Consider the following 17,434-nt stretch of genomic DNA (forward strand, 5'->3'; position numbering starts at 1 on the left):
TATATAAGGTCCCACTGTTGACAGTGCATGTCAGAGCAGAAACCAAGCCATGAAGTCAAAGGAATTGTCTGTGGACCTCCGAGAAAGGATTGTATCGAGGCACAGATCTGGGGAAGGGTACAAAAAATTTTCTACAGCTTTGAAGGTCCCGAAGAGCACAGTGGTCTCCATCATTCGTAAATGGAAGAAGTTTGGATCCACCAGGACTCTTCCTAGAGCTGGCCGCCCAGCCAAACTGAGCAATCAAGGGAGAAGGGCCTTGGTCAGGGAGGTAACCAAGAACCCGATGGTCACTCTGACAGAGCTCCAGCGTTCCTCTGTGGAGATGGGAGAACCTTCCAGAAGGACAACCATCTCTGCAGCACTCCACCAATCAGGCCTTTATGGTAGAGTGGCCAGACGGAAGCCTCTGCTCAGTAAAAGGCACATGACAGCCCACTTGGGGTTTGCCAGAAAGCACCTAAAGGACTCAGACCATGAGAAACAACATTCTCTGGTTTGATGAAACCAAGATTGAACTCTTTGGCCTGAATGCCAAACGTCATATCTGGAAGAAACCAGGCACCTCTCATCACCTTGCTAATACCATCCCTACAGTGAAGCATGGTGGTGGCAGCATCATGCTGTGGGGATGTTTTTCAGCGGCAGGAACTGGGAGACGAGTCAGGATCGAGGGAAAGGTGAATGGAGCAAAGTACAGAGAGATCCTTGATGAAAACCTGCTCCAGAGCGCTCAGGACCTCAGACTGGGGCGAAGGTTTACCTTTCAACACAACAACGACCCTAAGCACACAGCCAAGACAACGAAGGAGTGGCTTCGGGACAAGTCTGTGAATGTCCTTGAGTGGCCCAGCCAGAGCCCAGACTTGAACCCCATTGAACATCTCTGGAAAGACCTGAAAATAGCTGTGCAGCGACACTCCCCATCTAACCTTACAGAGCTCGAGAGGATCTGCAGAGAAGAATGGGAGAAATAGCCAAAATATAGGTGTGCCAAGCTTGTAGCTTCATACCCAAGAAGACTTGAGGCTGTAATTGCTGCCACGGGTGCCTCAACCAAGTACTGAGTAAAGGGTGTGAATACTTATGTACATGCAATATTTCAGTTCTTTATTTTTAATAAATTTGCAAATATTTCTACAAAACCTTTTTCACTTTGTCATTATGGGGTATTGTGTGTAGATTGATGAGAAAAAAAAGGAATTTAATCCATTTTGAAATAAGGCTGTAACATAACAAAATGTGGGGAAAGTGAAGGGGTGTGAATACTTTCCGGATGCACTGTATATATGCCTGAAATTTTTTTTTCAGGCCAAGTCATATTCAGTGCATATTTTTATTTTCTCTTATTATAACACCAAACAAAAATATTCTTGTTTTAAGTGAGCATCTTATCACTTAACAGAAAAAGACAAAAAAACAAAACTAACAGCACCAACTTCCGGAAACCTGAGGTGCTGTGGTGGCTTTTTTTTTCCTTGGGGGGGGGGGGGGGGTTTGGCATTGTGAAAATATGCATTTTCACATCATTTTGGACCAATATCGCTACAATATTTAGAAAAACACTACACAGGTTGTTGTTTTTCACAGTACACTCTGACATTAGCAAGAAGAAAAGCGAAACAAATATGCTCACCAATGAGGTAAGCACTATGTCTTGAAGGAATCCTTCACATTTTTGTGAGTGATTGCACTGTGTGCGCCATACAAAATAACATTGGTAAAACAAGACTTTGAATGGATCTGAACTGCAATTTTCTCATCCTCCCATAGTCATTTGACAATGTAAAAGTGTTTGGCTGCTTACCAAAGTTTCTGTTTGGTTGGACATCTGTAGACAGCTCACTTTCCCTGTAGCCACTAGTCAGCTGACAGTTACTGTAGCGAGTCGATTCCTCTCACTCATTCCTTTCGCATCATTATTTTCTCTGACAGTTAACATTTTTCAGACTGTCTTTTTGAGCTCATCTGTGACGGACATAATTCTTGGCTGTTTGACAGATTTTAATTTCACCCTTTTTTATTTCTGCAGTAAAGATGCCGGGAGAAGCTAAAAGCTTGTTTTCACTTGTCATGAATTTATTGCCTCTGTGGCAGCAAAACAAGTTACAGTAGCCTTTGGAAATACCTGCAGGTTAAACTGGACTAATGAAACATGGTCAGTGCTGACTGACTCCGAAAGACTCACTATAGACAGACTAATAAAAATGCTCGCTAGCCAAGCAACATTAAGGCTACAAAAAACAACAACCTATAATGCAATACTGCAAAATATGGTAGTTACTCTCATACTCTCCATTCCTAAAGAATATCTCTTGAAATAAATGAACACATAATTGTCTAGTCTTGAAATTTAAGACAACCCCAACTGTTTTGAACATAAGTTCCACAAAAAATATTGTCTTATATTAGGACCTTATCCCTTCACTCCAGAGGGGTAGAGAGCTCTCAGCATAGTTTTTTTCTGTTCAGTTGATTTAGGTGCTGCGCAAAAATACTTAGGTGCTATGCCTAAGTGATGTGCGAGATCTGCTGTTACCCACATTTATATAATTTGTCTATATATATATATATATATATATATATAAAAAACAAAACAAAGACAGCCATGTGGCATTGAACTCCTGTTGTGCAAATGCTTGGGAGAGATGAAAATGCCTGCCATCAAAAGTGAAAATAATGTTTTGGTGCATTACCGCCACCAACTGGAATGGAGTGTGGATCATGAAATGCACATGCATTTAACGCCAGACGGTGTGGCCCATCAACTGTACTATGACGGGAACTGCGTGTGTGTCCACGCGACCGATACAAGTCTGCAGCTGTCCGCGGACTCAGAAAGCAGAAAGTTCTTTCTGAACCTTAAGTCTTATATTTTAAGGAAAACCCTGCACTGATCTCATACACGGCCTGTCTGGAATCCAGTTGACGGAAAATCTGTCATAACGACAGAGAACTTTAATCCCTGTAGGCAGTCACTAGGGTGTTGTGGTTGGCTGCTATGTGGCTGCTAAGTGATTGCTGGGGTATTTTGGATGGTTGTTAAGGGATTGCTAGGGGGTTCGGGGTGGTCGCTAGGGGCTTGCTATGCAGTTGCTGTGGTATCTGTGGTGATAGCTAAGCAGTTGCTAGGGTGTTGTGGGTTATTGCTAGGGTGTATCCATATCTGTCTGTCTATCTAGCTAGTGCCCTGAATCACAATAAGTGGCCTGTGGGCCGGAGCCAAATCTTTGGCCTGCGCTGACCCACTGGCATTAATGCACCTGTCATAACATGTGTAATAAAGTGAGCAACATGTGAAATAACGTGCGTGCTGCTCTACTTTATTTTGACCTCACCCCACACCGTACACTTGACCTATGCCATAGAGCGTGTGTAGATGTAAGACGTACTCCACGCTCTCTACGGTCCTTGACTAGACAGACACTTACCAGCGAAGTCACATATAATTAATAACTGTCCTAAACCAAAAACATGGCCTGCGCAAAAAAGTGCAAAGTCGACCAGGAAAACTGTCAGTTCAAATCTGACTGGACTGATAAATTTTGTTTTATTTTACTGGGTCATACCAATGTCAAACTGACATGCCTGATATGCTATAGCTGTCTGCAAAGCAGATAATCTCAAGCAGCACTTCAACACTATGCATGCTGCCAATTTTAATGCCAACTACCCTACAAAATCAGATCACCACAAACAAAAAAATAACAAATACGACAACATCATACAAGCACTTCGTTTCTACTATCTGTAAGTCAACATCAGCACGAGAGTGCATCTTTCATGGAAACTTGGTAAAGCTAAGAAGCCATTCGCTGATGCTGACTTGATTAAACCATGTGCAACTGATATGGCTGGCGAAGTTTTAAGCCATGATGAGAAAAACAAGAAAACGGTTGTGGAGTCTGCATGTGGCATTGTCATGCATGTACCATTGCCGACTAACATGGCAACAAGAAGAGTAGAACTTTCAGTGGAGGAGTGTTTTTCCAATCTACTCACTGATTTGAAGAAAGCAGAAGCCATATCACTAGCCATAGACTCGTCCTGTGACCGAACTGATACTGAACACCTATTTGTGTTAGCAAGATTTTTTTGATAGGAAGACCTTTCGGGAAGAGCTACTTGGGGTGGGTGCACAACTTGGGAAGCCATCTTTAATGAATTAACACAGTTGTTTGAGAAGGATGACTTGGATGTGAGCAAAACTGTCCATTGTCATTGATGGGGCTCTGTCAATGGTGGGACAACACAAGGGCTTGGTAAACAGGCTTGCCGCTGTTAACACAGAACTCTTAGCATTTCATTGCATTATTCACAAATCAGTGTTGTGCGCTAAACTGTGTGGGGAAAAGAAAGAGGCGATGGATACTGTGACGAGACTGGTAAATTTCATTCACAAGAGTTATAGTCTGCAACATCACCTTTTCAGAGCATTGCTGGGGAGAATGTCGGCGGAACACAAGGATCTTTTGCTGCATAATGACGTTCACTGGCTGAGCAAAGGCCATGTGTTGGAGAGGGTGTGGGACCTGCGCGATGACCTTGTGTCATTATTATCTGGACTGCGGAGCCAAAACGCCCAAGAATATCAGAGGTTTTTAAGTGACAATAAGGTGATGGCATATTTCTTTTTTTTGGTGACATCATGCGTCATCTAAATCACCTTAATCTGCAATTACAAGGCAAGAACCACACTGTTACGGACACGTACGAGTTAGTTGGAGCTTTCCAGTCAAAGCTGAACCTTTTGGAGAGAGACATTCATGGGAGCAAGTTGCACTTTCCACGTCTGCGGGAGCATTGCGAGAAGAATGAAATACGGGAGGATCCAGCGATTAAGGATTTCATGATGAGCCTGGCAGAAAACTTCCAAGGAATGATTTGAAAGCTCCCCTAAACTCTCAGGTGACATCCTCATCTTCCTGAGACAGTCATTCTCCATTTCGGCTGACGGCCAGTGGACTGCAGAAGCCAAAAGGCTGGTACCTTCCATAGATGAGGCAACTCTTCAGCTGGAGGTCTTGGAGATGGGAACATCTGACTTGCTCAAAGCATAACACAAGGATGTTGGGGTGAGTGACTTTTGGATCAACGTGGTTCCCCAAGTTTGATTAAAAAACATGAGAGCTATTGCAATGCTTCTACTCACAATTTTCCCCTCCACATACATATGAGTCATCGTTTTATTCAATGAACTAAGAACAAGGAAAGAAACAGACTCTCCAATGCACATCTTGGTGAGTGCCTCAGGCTTGCCACAACAGAAAACAGGCCCGACATCAGAAGGATTGCCTCATCCCATCGCTCTCACTTCTCTCACTGATTGGTGAATGAACATCCATTTATTTCTGACCATTTGACCATGATTAAAAGGTTGGTTTTGGACTTATTTTGTTTCAAGAGTGCATTTTATTTGTTGTGTGACCCTCAACACAGGCTTTCAGAATCTCAGGCCTAAATTGCTACTATTACCACCACCACCACCACCACCACCACCACCACCACCACTATGACTTCGACTACTACTCATAATAATACTAATAAAATAATACTACTAATAATAATAACTGCAACAATATCTGCACATAAAACAGTTTTTACTGGCACAATGGAAAAACAAAACCCTGGACGTTTTGGCCATTGGCTTGGCATGCTTGACATAATTTGGCCCTTGGGGAAAACTAACTGGGGAACCCTGATCTAGTATATATCTATCTATCATCTAGTATCTATCTATCTAAATTCCCATAGGAAAGAATAATAAGAAAAGGTAGAAACACATAGGGTGCCATGGCAGTTTCATTGCTCAGCCTCCAATAACACTTTTTCCACCACAAGGTGGCATGATTGCATTTTTGTATTGGGGTCAATTTGCTCTGAAACTTACTGCCACAATACTGGATTACATGACAAGTAAAATATGGGAAGAAATTTAATTGATTCCACAGCAGTTTGAGGAAATTTGGCAGGACAGTTTAAGTGTGTGTATGTGGGGTGGGGCTTGGTCAAATATAGTTTGCTCGGTCAATTCAAGTTATACTGAACTAATGAACCCCATATTTTACAATTAATATATGGCACAAACTCAATCAATTTTTACCATTAGAAAGTATACACTATACATTTTTTTAATATTACTGCCAGTTATTATTTATTATTATTACAAAAAACAACTGTGTAAGCTGAACCTGATTTCAACTGTGGTAGATAACATTATAAACTAGAGGAGCGCATTCAAGAGCATTGATCTCCACCAGGTGTACGCATCTCCTCTTCTCTGTACATGCACACACAGAGAGAAAACCAAATTTTCCTGTCATTATAAGAGTTTTGCGCAGTGCCCAAGTCAATTGAATGGGAAATATATGTTAAAAAAAATCATTATGCAGCGCTCAAGCTAAAAAAATCTACCTAATAATTAAGCTAAAAAAATACTTAAAAAAACATTTTGCCTGTCAGTCTGTGGATGTACAGCCTCCTTGGTGGACCCATGCACGAAAGCGACCAAGTCTAATATGATATGACAGAGATCAGGCTATAATAATTTCAAATCCTAGTAATGCTTTACATTATGGTCCTTTAATAAACATTATATAATAGGTAATAAGGCCCTTACAAATCCATATAAGATCCTTATTAACATTGTGTTGAGACCATATGAGTGTTAATAATAGCATCATAAACATGTTTAATTTTAGATTATAAGACATTTACAAGCACTTTAAGAAACAGTTCATAGCCTGCTTATTAAAAGGTGTTTAATATGTTAAACCACCGTGGTTTTCATGATATAAAATGAATGAAGGTGAATGGCTGCTCTGCTGATTGACTTTCACTCCGCAGTAAGAAAACATAGCTCAGCCATGGGAAATGTTTTATTGTACTGTTACTGCGATTAATCCTACTCTTGAAATTGTATTTTTATAGTGGAGTTTTAAGATTGGACATTATGGCACTTTCGTGTGGTGGCGAGGTGAATAAGGCAAATTATTTTTGGTTTATGCAGTGTTCCTCCAGTTCTCCTGTGCTGAGATCAGCAGTGAATGATTTGTTTGCTTGTGAAATATGATCAACTTCTCGTTTACTTTCAAGACTCATACCCGAATACATGTTTTTGTTTTGATACTATCGCTGCCTGATCTGAGTCAACTGTAGATATGTCGCGCATGCACATGGTTGACTCAGAGTGGGCAGTAACGGAAAGCAGCACTGATCGAGTGAGCTAGAGAGTCAAGTCAGTTTTATTTGTATAGCTCAACATCACAAATTTGCCCCAGTGTCAATGAAGAGAGGGAGCAGCAATAGTAAGAACAAACGTTTTTATTTGGGGGGGGGGTTTCCCCGTTTTTCTCCCCAATTGTACCTGTCCAATTACCCCACTCTTCCGAGCCGTCCCAGTCCCTGCTCCACCCCCTCTGCCAATCCGGGGAGGGCTGCAGACTACCACATGCCTCCTCCGATACATGTGGAGTTGCCAGCCGCTTCTTTTCGCCTGACAGTGAGGAGTTTCACCAGGGGGACGTAGCACGTGGGAGGATCACGCTATTCCCCCCAGTTCCCCCTCCCCCCTGAATAGGCGCCCCGACCGACCAGAGGAGGCGCTAGTGCAGCGACCAGGACACATATCCACATCCCGCTTCCCGCAGACACGGCCAATTGTGTCTGTAGACCAAGCAGGAGGTAACACGGGGACTCGAACTGGAGATCCCTGTGTTGGTAGGCAATGGACTAGACCACTACGCCACCCACACGCCCCAAGAATCAGAATCAGAATACTTTATTCATCTCTGTTGGGGAAATTGAGTACAAATATTTTTTGAAGGTTTTTAAATCACCGCGACCACAAAAGGTTCTTCATCATACACTCATAAAACTGCAAAAAGATTTTTAGGGCTGGGGCATCCGGGTGGCGTGGCATGGCGGTCTACTCCGTTGCCTGCCAACATGGGGATTGGCGGTTTGAATCCCTGTTACCTCCGGCTTGGTCGGGCGTCCCTACAGATACAATTGGCTGCGTCTGCAGGTAGGAAGCCAGATGTGGGTATGTGTCCTGGTTGCTGCACTGGCGTGTCCTCTAGTGAAACTCCTCACTGTCAGATGAAAAGAAACGGCTAGCAACTCCACATGTATCGGAGGAGGCATGTGGTAGTCTGCAGCCCTCGTCGGATTGGCAGAGAGGGTGGGGCAGAGATCAGGACAGCTCGGGAGAGTGGGGTAATTGGCCGGATACAGTTGGGGAGAAAAGGGAGGGAGGGAGGGAGGGGGTCAAAAAAAATAACAATTTAGGGCCAATAGGTCCAGCAGTTTGCGAGATTAGATGGACAGACACACACACACACACACACACACACACACACACACATACACACACAATCCCCCAGCAGCGATAACAGAACCATTACCAATTACCAGTAAATCGGGGTGTCAACTATGCTCCATAGTTTTAGTTAGAAATTGTTAATATGTGAATAATTCAAGGTGGCTGCAATAACAAAAACCCACTTGTTCCATTCATGCTTATGTTCTAACAAACTGGCATTCATAACATTGCAACTACTTTATTATTTTGCAAAATCTAATGTGTTTTCCACATTAAACGTTTTTTTGGGGGGGGGGGGGCATCTGTCGCCAATCTACAACGCTGTGATCGCTACTATTCCCCAATCCTCTGAATAGTACACATTGCTATTTTAACTCTAGTTAATGGTCACAGCAATTTGCATATGAAACTGATCGTTGTTTACGGTCATTATGCCACTGTATTGTTTATAAGGGTGGGGACACCTGCAGTCAGTTGAGATGGAAGAGGTCACTTAGATGAGTGATGAAACGTTTCTCACAATAAACGTTGTGTTCAGATGAACTGATTCAACTTTCTTTGATTTTCTTTCCTGGATTACTGAACATGCATAAAGACATGTGTACCCTACTCTTACACCTTATCCCCTTGCCTGTCTTTATTTATTGAATTTTCTTTTCTTTTCTATCCCAACATTTCCTATCAATAATATTAACTATCATACTTGATATCTTATTCTCAAATTTGAAACATATTGAAAAGCATAAGTCAATAAAACAGGTATAGCTTTTTGGCACCAGGGGAACTGAAATGGGGTCTACTGATCGGGAGCTAAAGTGCTTAAGTTATTATACTACTTACACCACATACACTTGATAATCATTACATGTATGTAATACGTGCATATCAGGTCAGCTGAAAAAAGAAAAAAAAGAAAATAGAATCTATTAGTTGTTAACCCTCAAGTTTAATTATTTGTAACACTCCTCTATAGCAAATAACTGAATTGAAGAAGGTTTCAAAGAACTGCCAGGAAAAATTTTCAATCAACTTTGGACATTTTTTAATTCATGGCCAACCCTACAACAAAATAAATATTTGGTTAACCTGGATGAGAGGTGATGAGGAGGGTTCTGTTGTCCAGTGTTTGAATAGGCTTCTGAAAACCACAAAGAGCCTCGACCAGCTGCAAATCCATGGTCATGATCAGGTCCTGGCCTTGCCTGGAGGCAATGAGAAAGGTTAAAAATAAGGTTATTAGTATTGTAGATATCAATTGGACTTTAGGGTTTAGAAAGAAAAGGGTACCACTGTGTAGCACAAGGTAGCAATCAATTCATCTACCTAGACTTCTCATGTGTGTGTCTGAAATTCTTCTGTAAGAAGTCAGGTTGTTGTGAAGCGTCCAGTGTGTTGGTGTAGTGTTCTGTGCCTATCACGTCTCACTCTCAACCTTCACTGCTGGCTAGAGAAATGTGAACAGAAGAGCTGAGCGCGTGAGTCTCTCCCTGCCAGTACATAGCCTCTCCAACAGCAAGCCCTATGTAGTGCCTCCTTGTGGTGACACACGGTAACTGGGTACACCTTGGACCCTGGCTGAACTACAAGGGACTCGAAGGAGGTCCGGCCCCTAAACATGCCGTACGCAGGCCCACGAACCAGCCCCCAGCTATAGGTTAAATAGTGTCACTGCCTAGTGGATACCTCGGGGGAGGAATAGGCTACAGGAGTAAACCCCTGCAGAAAATTAGTGTACACAGCGATGTTGTTTTTTGTTTTTCTTGCCCTTTTGTATTTGTTGAAGCCAGAGTCTCGTAGCTCCCACCTTCCCATCCACCCCTGTATGTCTGTGTTATGTTTATCTGTTGTCTTGTTTCACCGCCGTTTATTGTAAAGCGACTTTGAGTGTTAGAAAAGCGCTATATAAGTTTGATGTATTATTATTATGACTATTATTATTATTACTACAAGATCCAGTAAACAAACAAAAAATTAAAAACCTTGAAATTAATCAAGTTCATTGTCTACAGACAGTTCTCTGAAAGGTTGTAGCACACAAAGTCTTCCTTGAAGTTATTAAATGAAAGAAAAAAGTGATAAACGACTCATTTACTCACCATTTGGATAACCACCTAAGCAAAGATGCTGTTTGTATGACCTACTATACATTCAATTTTTGCACTTTTTTCATTTCAATCCTGTTCTTCACTAATGCAGAGAGCCAATTTCTCATGTGGGCTCATTAAAGTTTTTCTTATCTAATCTTTCAACAATAAAAAAAAAAACAACCTTAAGTTCAACCAGCCTTCCGCTACAGCATACATATAATGCATTTCTTTCAGAGAAAAGTAATCACTTATTAAGTAATCCAGTAAAAAATACATCAGTGTAGAGTCTGACAAGCGTAAACCTCTTACCTAGTAAAAACATGATGTTCTCTCTGGTCAAGGACAATGATAATATCTCCCGGCTCAAGTCCCGGCTCCTGGTCTCCCTCTCCATGGAAAACAATCTTCTGGCCATCCTTCATTCCTGAGCCAATCAAATCCTTTAGTCAGCCAATCAAAAGTTATTTGATATTTAATCTTTGATGGGTTATTGATCCTCAAAGGAAAAATCCTTCTTTTGGTTGGTCTCCCCAACTGGGTGGTCAGATTAAAGGGCCAGCTACAGAATAGAACCACTAGATTGGCAGGGATTCAGTTGCTTGTTCAAAGATGGTTCAGCAAATTGGAGACCTACCGTCATGACAGCATGAATTAGAGCATTTCAGCTGAGCAATTTTCCCATCCCTTCTATCCTGTGTCTTTACGCATGCTCAATAATCCAGGTAAGAAAATCAAAGAAGGTTGAATCAGTTTATCTGGATACATTTATTGACAGAAACAGTCCATCATTCATCTAAGTGACCTCCTTCAGTCTAAACTGACTGCAGGTATCCCCACCCTTATAAATAATAGTTGCATAACGATGGAAACCAAGGACCAGTTTCATGTGCAAAGAGGGGCGTGACCATTAACTACAGTTTCAATGGCCATGTGTACTATCCACAGAGGATTTGGGAATATTTGCAATATAGGGGAAGGGGAGAAATCCCCCATTTAATAGGCCCTGGTTAAGTGTGGTTATCCTAACTGGGCATTTGTCAAAGCCAGGAAGACACCCAAGCAGTGCACCAGCCAATCGAAGAGAGAAGGACAACAGCTGCCTAAGTATAAACCAATGGTGATTCCGCATGTGGTGGGAGTGTCGGAAAAGTTTAGGAGCGTATTTTCCAAAAGTTGCTTTTAAATCCCAAAACACACTGTGCCAGAAGTTGGTCCACCCCAAAGATTGGGTCTCCCGGAGCTGTTAAGTGCCAGGACGATTGCTGTCACTTGTACACTGGGGAAATTAAACAGACGCTGGCCAAGAGAATGGCACAACACAGGAGAGCTAATGCGTCAGGCCAGGAATCCACAGTCTACACCAGGGGTGGGCAAACTTTTTGGCTCAAGGGTCACACTGAGTTTTAGAAATTGAGAGACGGGCCACTAATACTAGTTGATGAGGGGAAAAAATTAACTATCATAAATTACATGAATTTGAAATCTGGTTCCCAAAAAGTAATGAAAATTAACTCACCCCTGAGTGGCTTGATTTAATGTGAACGGTGTAGCTGGTCACCCTTTTTTGCGAGTGCATCAAAGTCTGATGTGAATTTTGTTGTGGCAATTCGCAGGACAGAACTCAAGTGTTCATCAGTAAGCTGGGCTCTGTGACATGCTTTGCTAATGTTCATCACACTGAACATTTGCTCACACACATAGGGAGAGCCAAATAACACCAGCATCTTCTGTGCCATCTGTCAGACGTTTGGAAACTTGGTTTCATTCAGTGAGGCATAAAACTCATCCAGTTTGATGGAGTTGAACTTCTCCTTCAAGACAGAGTTGCATTGGAGATTAATCAGCTCCAACTGCAGTTCCTGTGGTGCTGTCTCATAGTTGAGTGACAGGGGACATGACACAAGCTGCAGTGACTTCTCAGTCTTTTCAAAATGAGAGAATCGACGACAGAAGTCTCTGTGTAGGCCGTTCAGTGATTTGCTGTATTTCTTTGCATGCTGAGGCACCTCTTCCAGCATCGCTAGTGTTGGGAAATGAGCAAATGATTTGTTTATTACTTGCCTTAAGAACAAAGTTAACTTGGCTTTTAAAGCTTTCATGTTTGAATACAGTTCATGCACAAATACATCCTTCCCTTGTAGCTTCATGTTCAGCTCGTTCATGTGTGCCAAAATGTCCACAGCAAATGCAAAATTGCAAAGCCAGGCGACGTTGCTTAGCTCAGGAAAATTGTCGGCTTTCCCCATTGACTCCAAAAATGAGCCGATCTTCCCTCTCAGCTGCCACACTTGCTGCCACACTTTCCCCAAACTTAGCCAATGGACATTGGAGTGGTAAAGTAAGTCATGATGGTCAGCATCAGTTTCTTCAAGGAATTTAATGAACTGATGATGACTAAGTCCCCTTGCCTGTATGAAGTTACAAGTTTGACGACTGGCTTCACTACGTGATCAAGCTGCAATACAGTTTTGCACAGGGCTTCCTGGTGGATAACACAATGTAGGAAAATTACCTCCAAAATTACCTCTTTCACATTGTTCTGGATTCTTTTCAGCAGTCAGACGTTTTTTCCTGTTAAATTTGGCGATCCATCTGTGGTGACATTTGCCAGTTTACACCAAGGTAGCTTCAGCCTCTCAACGCAACCAGACACCCTGTCATATAAATCTGATCTTCTCGTGCCTTTGCCTTTCATGGACTCTATGGATAAAAACTCCTATGTGGTTTAAAAATTGTCATACATTCCCAGGGGTTAAATTGGGCCGGATCTTTCCGGATCTGAGATCCGGCACCTAGGATCAAAATTGGAACCAAGCGGATCTCAGCTCCGGCACATTAGATCGTCATAGAAATATATTGTAATTGTTAGATTAAAAAGAATATTGATCACCTCATAATAAGTCTAAAGTAATGTTGTTGGTTCGGCTATACCCAGCTCCGTACAGAGTGCTCTGGTGTTGATGAATAATGAGCCACACTGACATCTGCAGTGCAAACTCAAGCTGCATCATCATTGGTTTGTTGTGTCTCGTGTCAGCGCGCGATCTGGAGACGTCATGCAACAAGCATGCCGTGCCGTGCACTGACTGACGTAAATTATAGGTTATTTAACTTGCTAGCTAGATCTAGCATCCAGGCAGTTCAATACCATAGCAAAAATATGTCTGTAGACGAATAGCAAGCAAAAATAGCTGTCTTCTGGGGAGCAATACATAAAGGGATTTGTGGGCAGTGTGGAGAGAAAAATATAACCCTAGCCAGGCAGCTAACATTAGCTACTGTTGCTAGCGGGCACTTGACTGAGTGAGCAAAATGGATCTGTGTGGAGAGGAAAACAGCTAGCTAGCTAGTTAGCTCGCTACACAGAAAGCAAAGTTAGCTTTCATTTGAAACCACGTTCTTTTATTACCACTCTAATTTACCCGCGCAAAACATCTCAGCCGTGTATGTGCTAAAATTTGTGTCCCCACCAATGTCAGGGGAAAAAATGAGATTGTGTTTTGTATTGTAATGGTAATGACAATGACATACAATAAATTAATGAATATAATTTATGCTTATTATTTGTTTGACTGCTATTTCCGAAGTTTAATAGCTTCCAGCTACAGCAGTGAAATAGCACCTTTTTTTACTATCAGTGTGATATGTGTTTTGATTTATATTGGCACTGCTCCTGCCACATCTTAGTCCCAACCTCCACCAACTAGGGATCCCCCACCTCAGAAATCCCAATTTAACCACTGTACATTCCTCTGACAAAAATTAAGAGGTGTGCAGTGTCCTTTATGTCACTGCTTTTATCCAGTGCTAACTAATTAAACTTAAAGGAGTCTGCTTTCTTGATTAACCCACAAGCCAAGTCTTCATCAATAAGTTCTAAACGGCGAGTCACTGCTCTGCACGATAAGCTTATGTTTTCAAATTTGCTATGCTCTCTGGACACAGAAGACTTGCTGTCTCCACCACATATTCCTCCAAAAACTCTTCTTCAGAGAAAGACTTATTCGCTTTCGCTAATTTATATGCCAGTAGATAACTTGCCTTTGTGCTGGACTCCTGAATTGTAGACTGTCAGGTAAAAATATTTTGCTGAGCCTGTAAATTGGCCGCTAACCTTGAAGCTGTACTCGCCCTTTCTTGGGATGACAAATTGCTTGCGTAGTTAGCATGCTTGGTGGAAAAGTGTTGGCTGATACTGTATTCCTTGAATACCACAACGTTTTCTTGACAAATCAGACATATGGCCTTTGATTGGACTTCAGTGAAAAAATATTTTGCCATCCCCTCTTTCTTAAAAACCACGCTTTTCGATTCTTTGGTCCACTCATTTTGTGAAAGTAGGCAATTGCTACATGCTCTGATGCTCAATGCAAGAGGCAAAAGTGAAGGTCGGGTCAGGTGAAGAGATGAGTGACTCTTGGCCTCTACATTAAAAAAGGCCGGTTGTAGTATCTGCAGCATGCCATCCAGTGGAACCAACTGTAACGTATTGCAGGCAAAAAAATAGCGAATACCAGTCACTTAAATTAATTATAGTATTAACTAGAAAAACCCCGCTACAATGTAGCGGTTTGGTTATCCACCCGTCTAAATCTCCCTCCTCTTCATCCTGCCAGCTAACCGCCCCCCCCCACACTCCAACCCCCCCCCCCAAATGCTCAGAATCATCTGAAATGCCGAGAAAAGTGGTTTTTAGCCATTTTTAGAAAATGCATATTTTGCATAATTATGCATAATTATTTTAATTTTCTATTTTTCTGGTCCTCTCTGGAACAATACCTACCACCTCCCAAAAAAATTAGGATCATAAGTGCATTTTTGCAAAAATGCATATATTTTGCATAATTCCAAAACATTTCTAAGTCCCAGAAATATTTTTTATAAAGGTGAAAAAATCAAAGATGCTCAGAATCATCTGAAATGCCAAGAAAAGTGGTTTTTAGCCATTTTTAGAAAAATGCATATTTTGCATATTTATGCATAATTTTAATTTCCTGGGATTTTTCCCTTACTCTCTGGAACAATACCTACCACCTCCAAAAAGAATTAGGATCATAAGTGCTTTAGTTTTCGGTCCCGCTATCTACACTAACACCACACACACACACATTACAAAAATATATGAGTAGATTTAAATGCCTGACGGACCGGATTAAACAGCCCAATGGGCTGTATGTGGCCCGCGGGCCGTAGTTTGCCCACCCATGATCTACACCCATCTACAGGCCAGTGGCCACTCTTTCAAGGATGAGGATGTGCACATCCTTGACAGGGAGGAACACTGGTATGAACAGGGAGTCAAAGAGACCATCTAAGAGGTAAAGACCATCCCTAAACTGAGGGAGCTGGGGGGGGGGGGCAAAGAGTACATCTGTCGTCATCTTACAATGCTGTGATTGCAAATAGTCCCAAATCCTCAGTGAATAGTACACATGGCCATTGAAACTGTAGTTAATGGTCATGCCCATATTTGCATATGAAACTGGTCGTTGGTTTCGGTCATTATGCAACTGTATTGTTTATAAGGGTGGGGATACCTGCAGTCAGTTTAGACTGAAGAGGTCACTTATGCCCCTTTTCCACTACATGGTACTGGCTCGACTCAATTCTACTCACTTTTTTTGGGATTCCATTAGGCAGAAGTTAGGGATAGTACCTGGTAGCTGCTCGCATCCAGTTCAAGACTCTGGTGCTAGCCTAAAGGGCAGTGAAAGGAACAGCTCCTTCCTATCTCCAGGCCATGGTCAAGTCCTACACCCCCGCCCGACCACTTTGCTCTGCTGCCTCGGGACGCCTGGTTGCCCCATCGCTCAGAGGGCTCTGCTGCCGATCGACCTGGTCACGGCTCTTTTCTGTCCTGGCCCCACAGTGGTGGAATGAACTCCCTACTGATGTCAGGACAACGGAGTCGCTGCCCATCTTTCGGCGCAGGTTGAAAACTCACCTCTTCAAGAACTACTACCCTGTTACTTGTTCTTAGCACTCATAAAAAAAAAAAATCTTTCTTACGCTTTTACTTTAGCACTGGTTTTGCTCTTAGGTGCTTGTTTAGATGCAGTTATGACCTCTGATGACTAGTAGTTCTCCTGATTTCCTATGTTAAATGCACTTACCGTAAGTCACTTTGGATAAAAGTGTCGGCTAAAGGATTATAATGTAATGTAATGTAATGGTACCAGGTACTTTTTTGGTACCACCTCTGTCAAGGTTCCAAGTGAGCTGAGCTGATAGTAAAAGGTGACATGGCAATACCACTATAAATAAATAAATAAAATAAAATATATATTTTATATAAATAAAATCCTATATAAATAGAATCTTAAAAAACAAAAAACAAAAAAAAAACAAAAAAAAATTGTCAACACGCCCACAAATGACCAGCGGGGCTTCAATGTGAGGGGGATACTATCTGCAGTGGAAAACGAAATCCCAAAAAGTAAAGCGAGTAGAGTTAAATAGAGTACAGTCAAGTTGAGCCAGTACCATGCAGCGGAAAAGGGGCATTTGATGAGTGATGAAACATTTCTGTCAAATGGTTCTGCATTTCTGTTGTATCCAGATGAACTGATTCAACCTTCTATGTCCTTCTATGCTGTCTTCCTCATTGGTGATCAATTCATAAGTAATGCTTACCAAATAACTGTCTACTTCTTAAACGGCAATTCCTTAAACCTGCTGAATTATACATATAAAAAAGGTTAAGCTTAAGAATCTTACCTTTGTCAATGTGGACCTCTAAGATATTCTTCTGCCGCATTATTTTCCGACCACCACAAGATTTACAGCAGTCCTTATGACTGAAGCGCTTTCCTTGGCCCTGGCAGCTGTGACACAAGGTGTGCACTTGTTTGATCATACCTGGTGCAAGTTGTTGCAAGCGGATCTGTGTTCCTGTACCGTGACAGTACATGCACATCTCCACAGCTCCTTTCCAACCCCCGCGACCTATCAAGAAAAACTGTCAGCGCCTAATCCTTCTTTTTCTTTTGGATTTGATTTACTCCAAAGGTATCATTGGCAGTAA

General features: G+C 42.0%; 1 protein-coding gene across 1 annotated transcript in view; it reads right to left on the reverse strand.

The window, feature by feature from the left end:
• dnaja1 (DnaJ heat shock protein family (Hsp40) member A1) overlaps positions 1-17,434 on the reverse strand; it is a 41,473-nt gene that overhangs the window by 5,566 nt on the left and 18,473 nt on the right. The window contains exons 5-7 of the mRNA XM_056280034.1: positions 17,128-17,355; positions 10,720-10,834; positions 9,410-9,525 (exon numbers count right to left, since the gene is read on the reverse strand). Of these exons, the coding sequence (XP_056136009.1) occupies positions 9,410-9,525; positions 10,720-10,834; positions 17,128-17,355 (459 nt within the window). The remainder of the gene's footprint in view (positions 1-9,409; positions 9,526-10,719; positions 10,835-17,127; positions 17,356-17,434) is intronic.

This window comes from Lampris incognitus, chromosome 5 (genome assembly GCF_029633865.1).
Source record: "Lampris incognitus isolate fLamInc1 chromosome 5, fLamInc1.hap2, whole genome shotgun sequence".
Taxonomy (NCBI): Eukaryota; Metazoa; Chordata; class Actinopteri; order Lampriformes; family Lampridae; genus Lampris; species Lampris incognitus.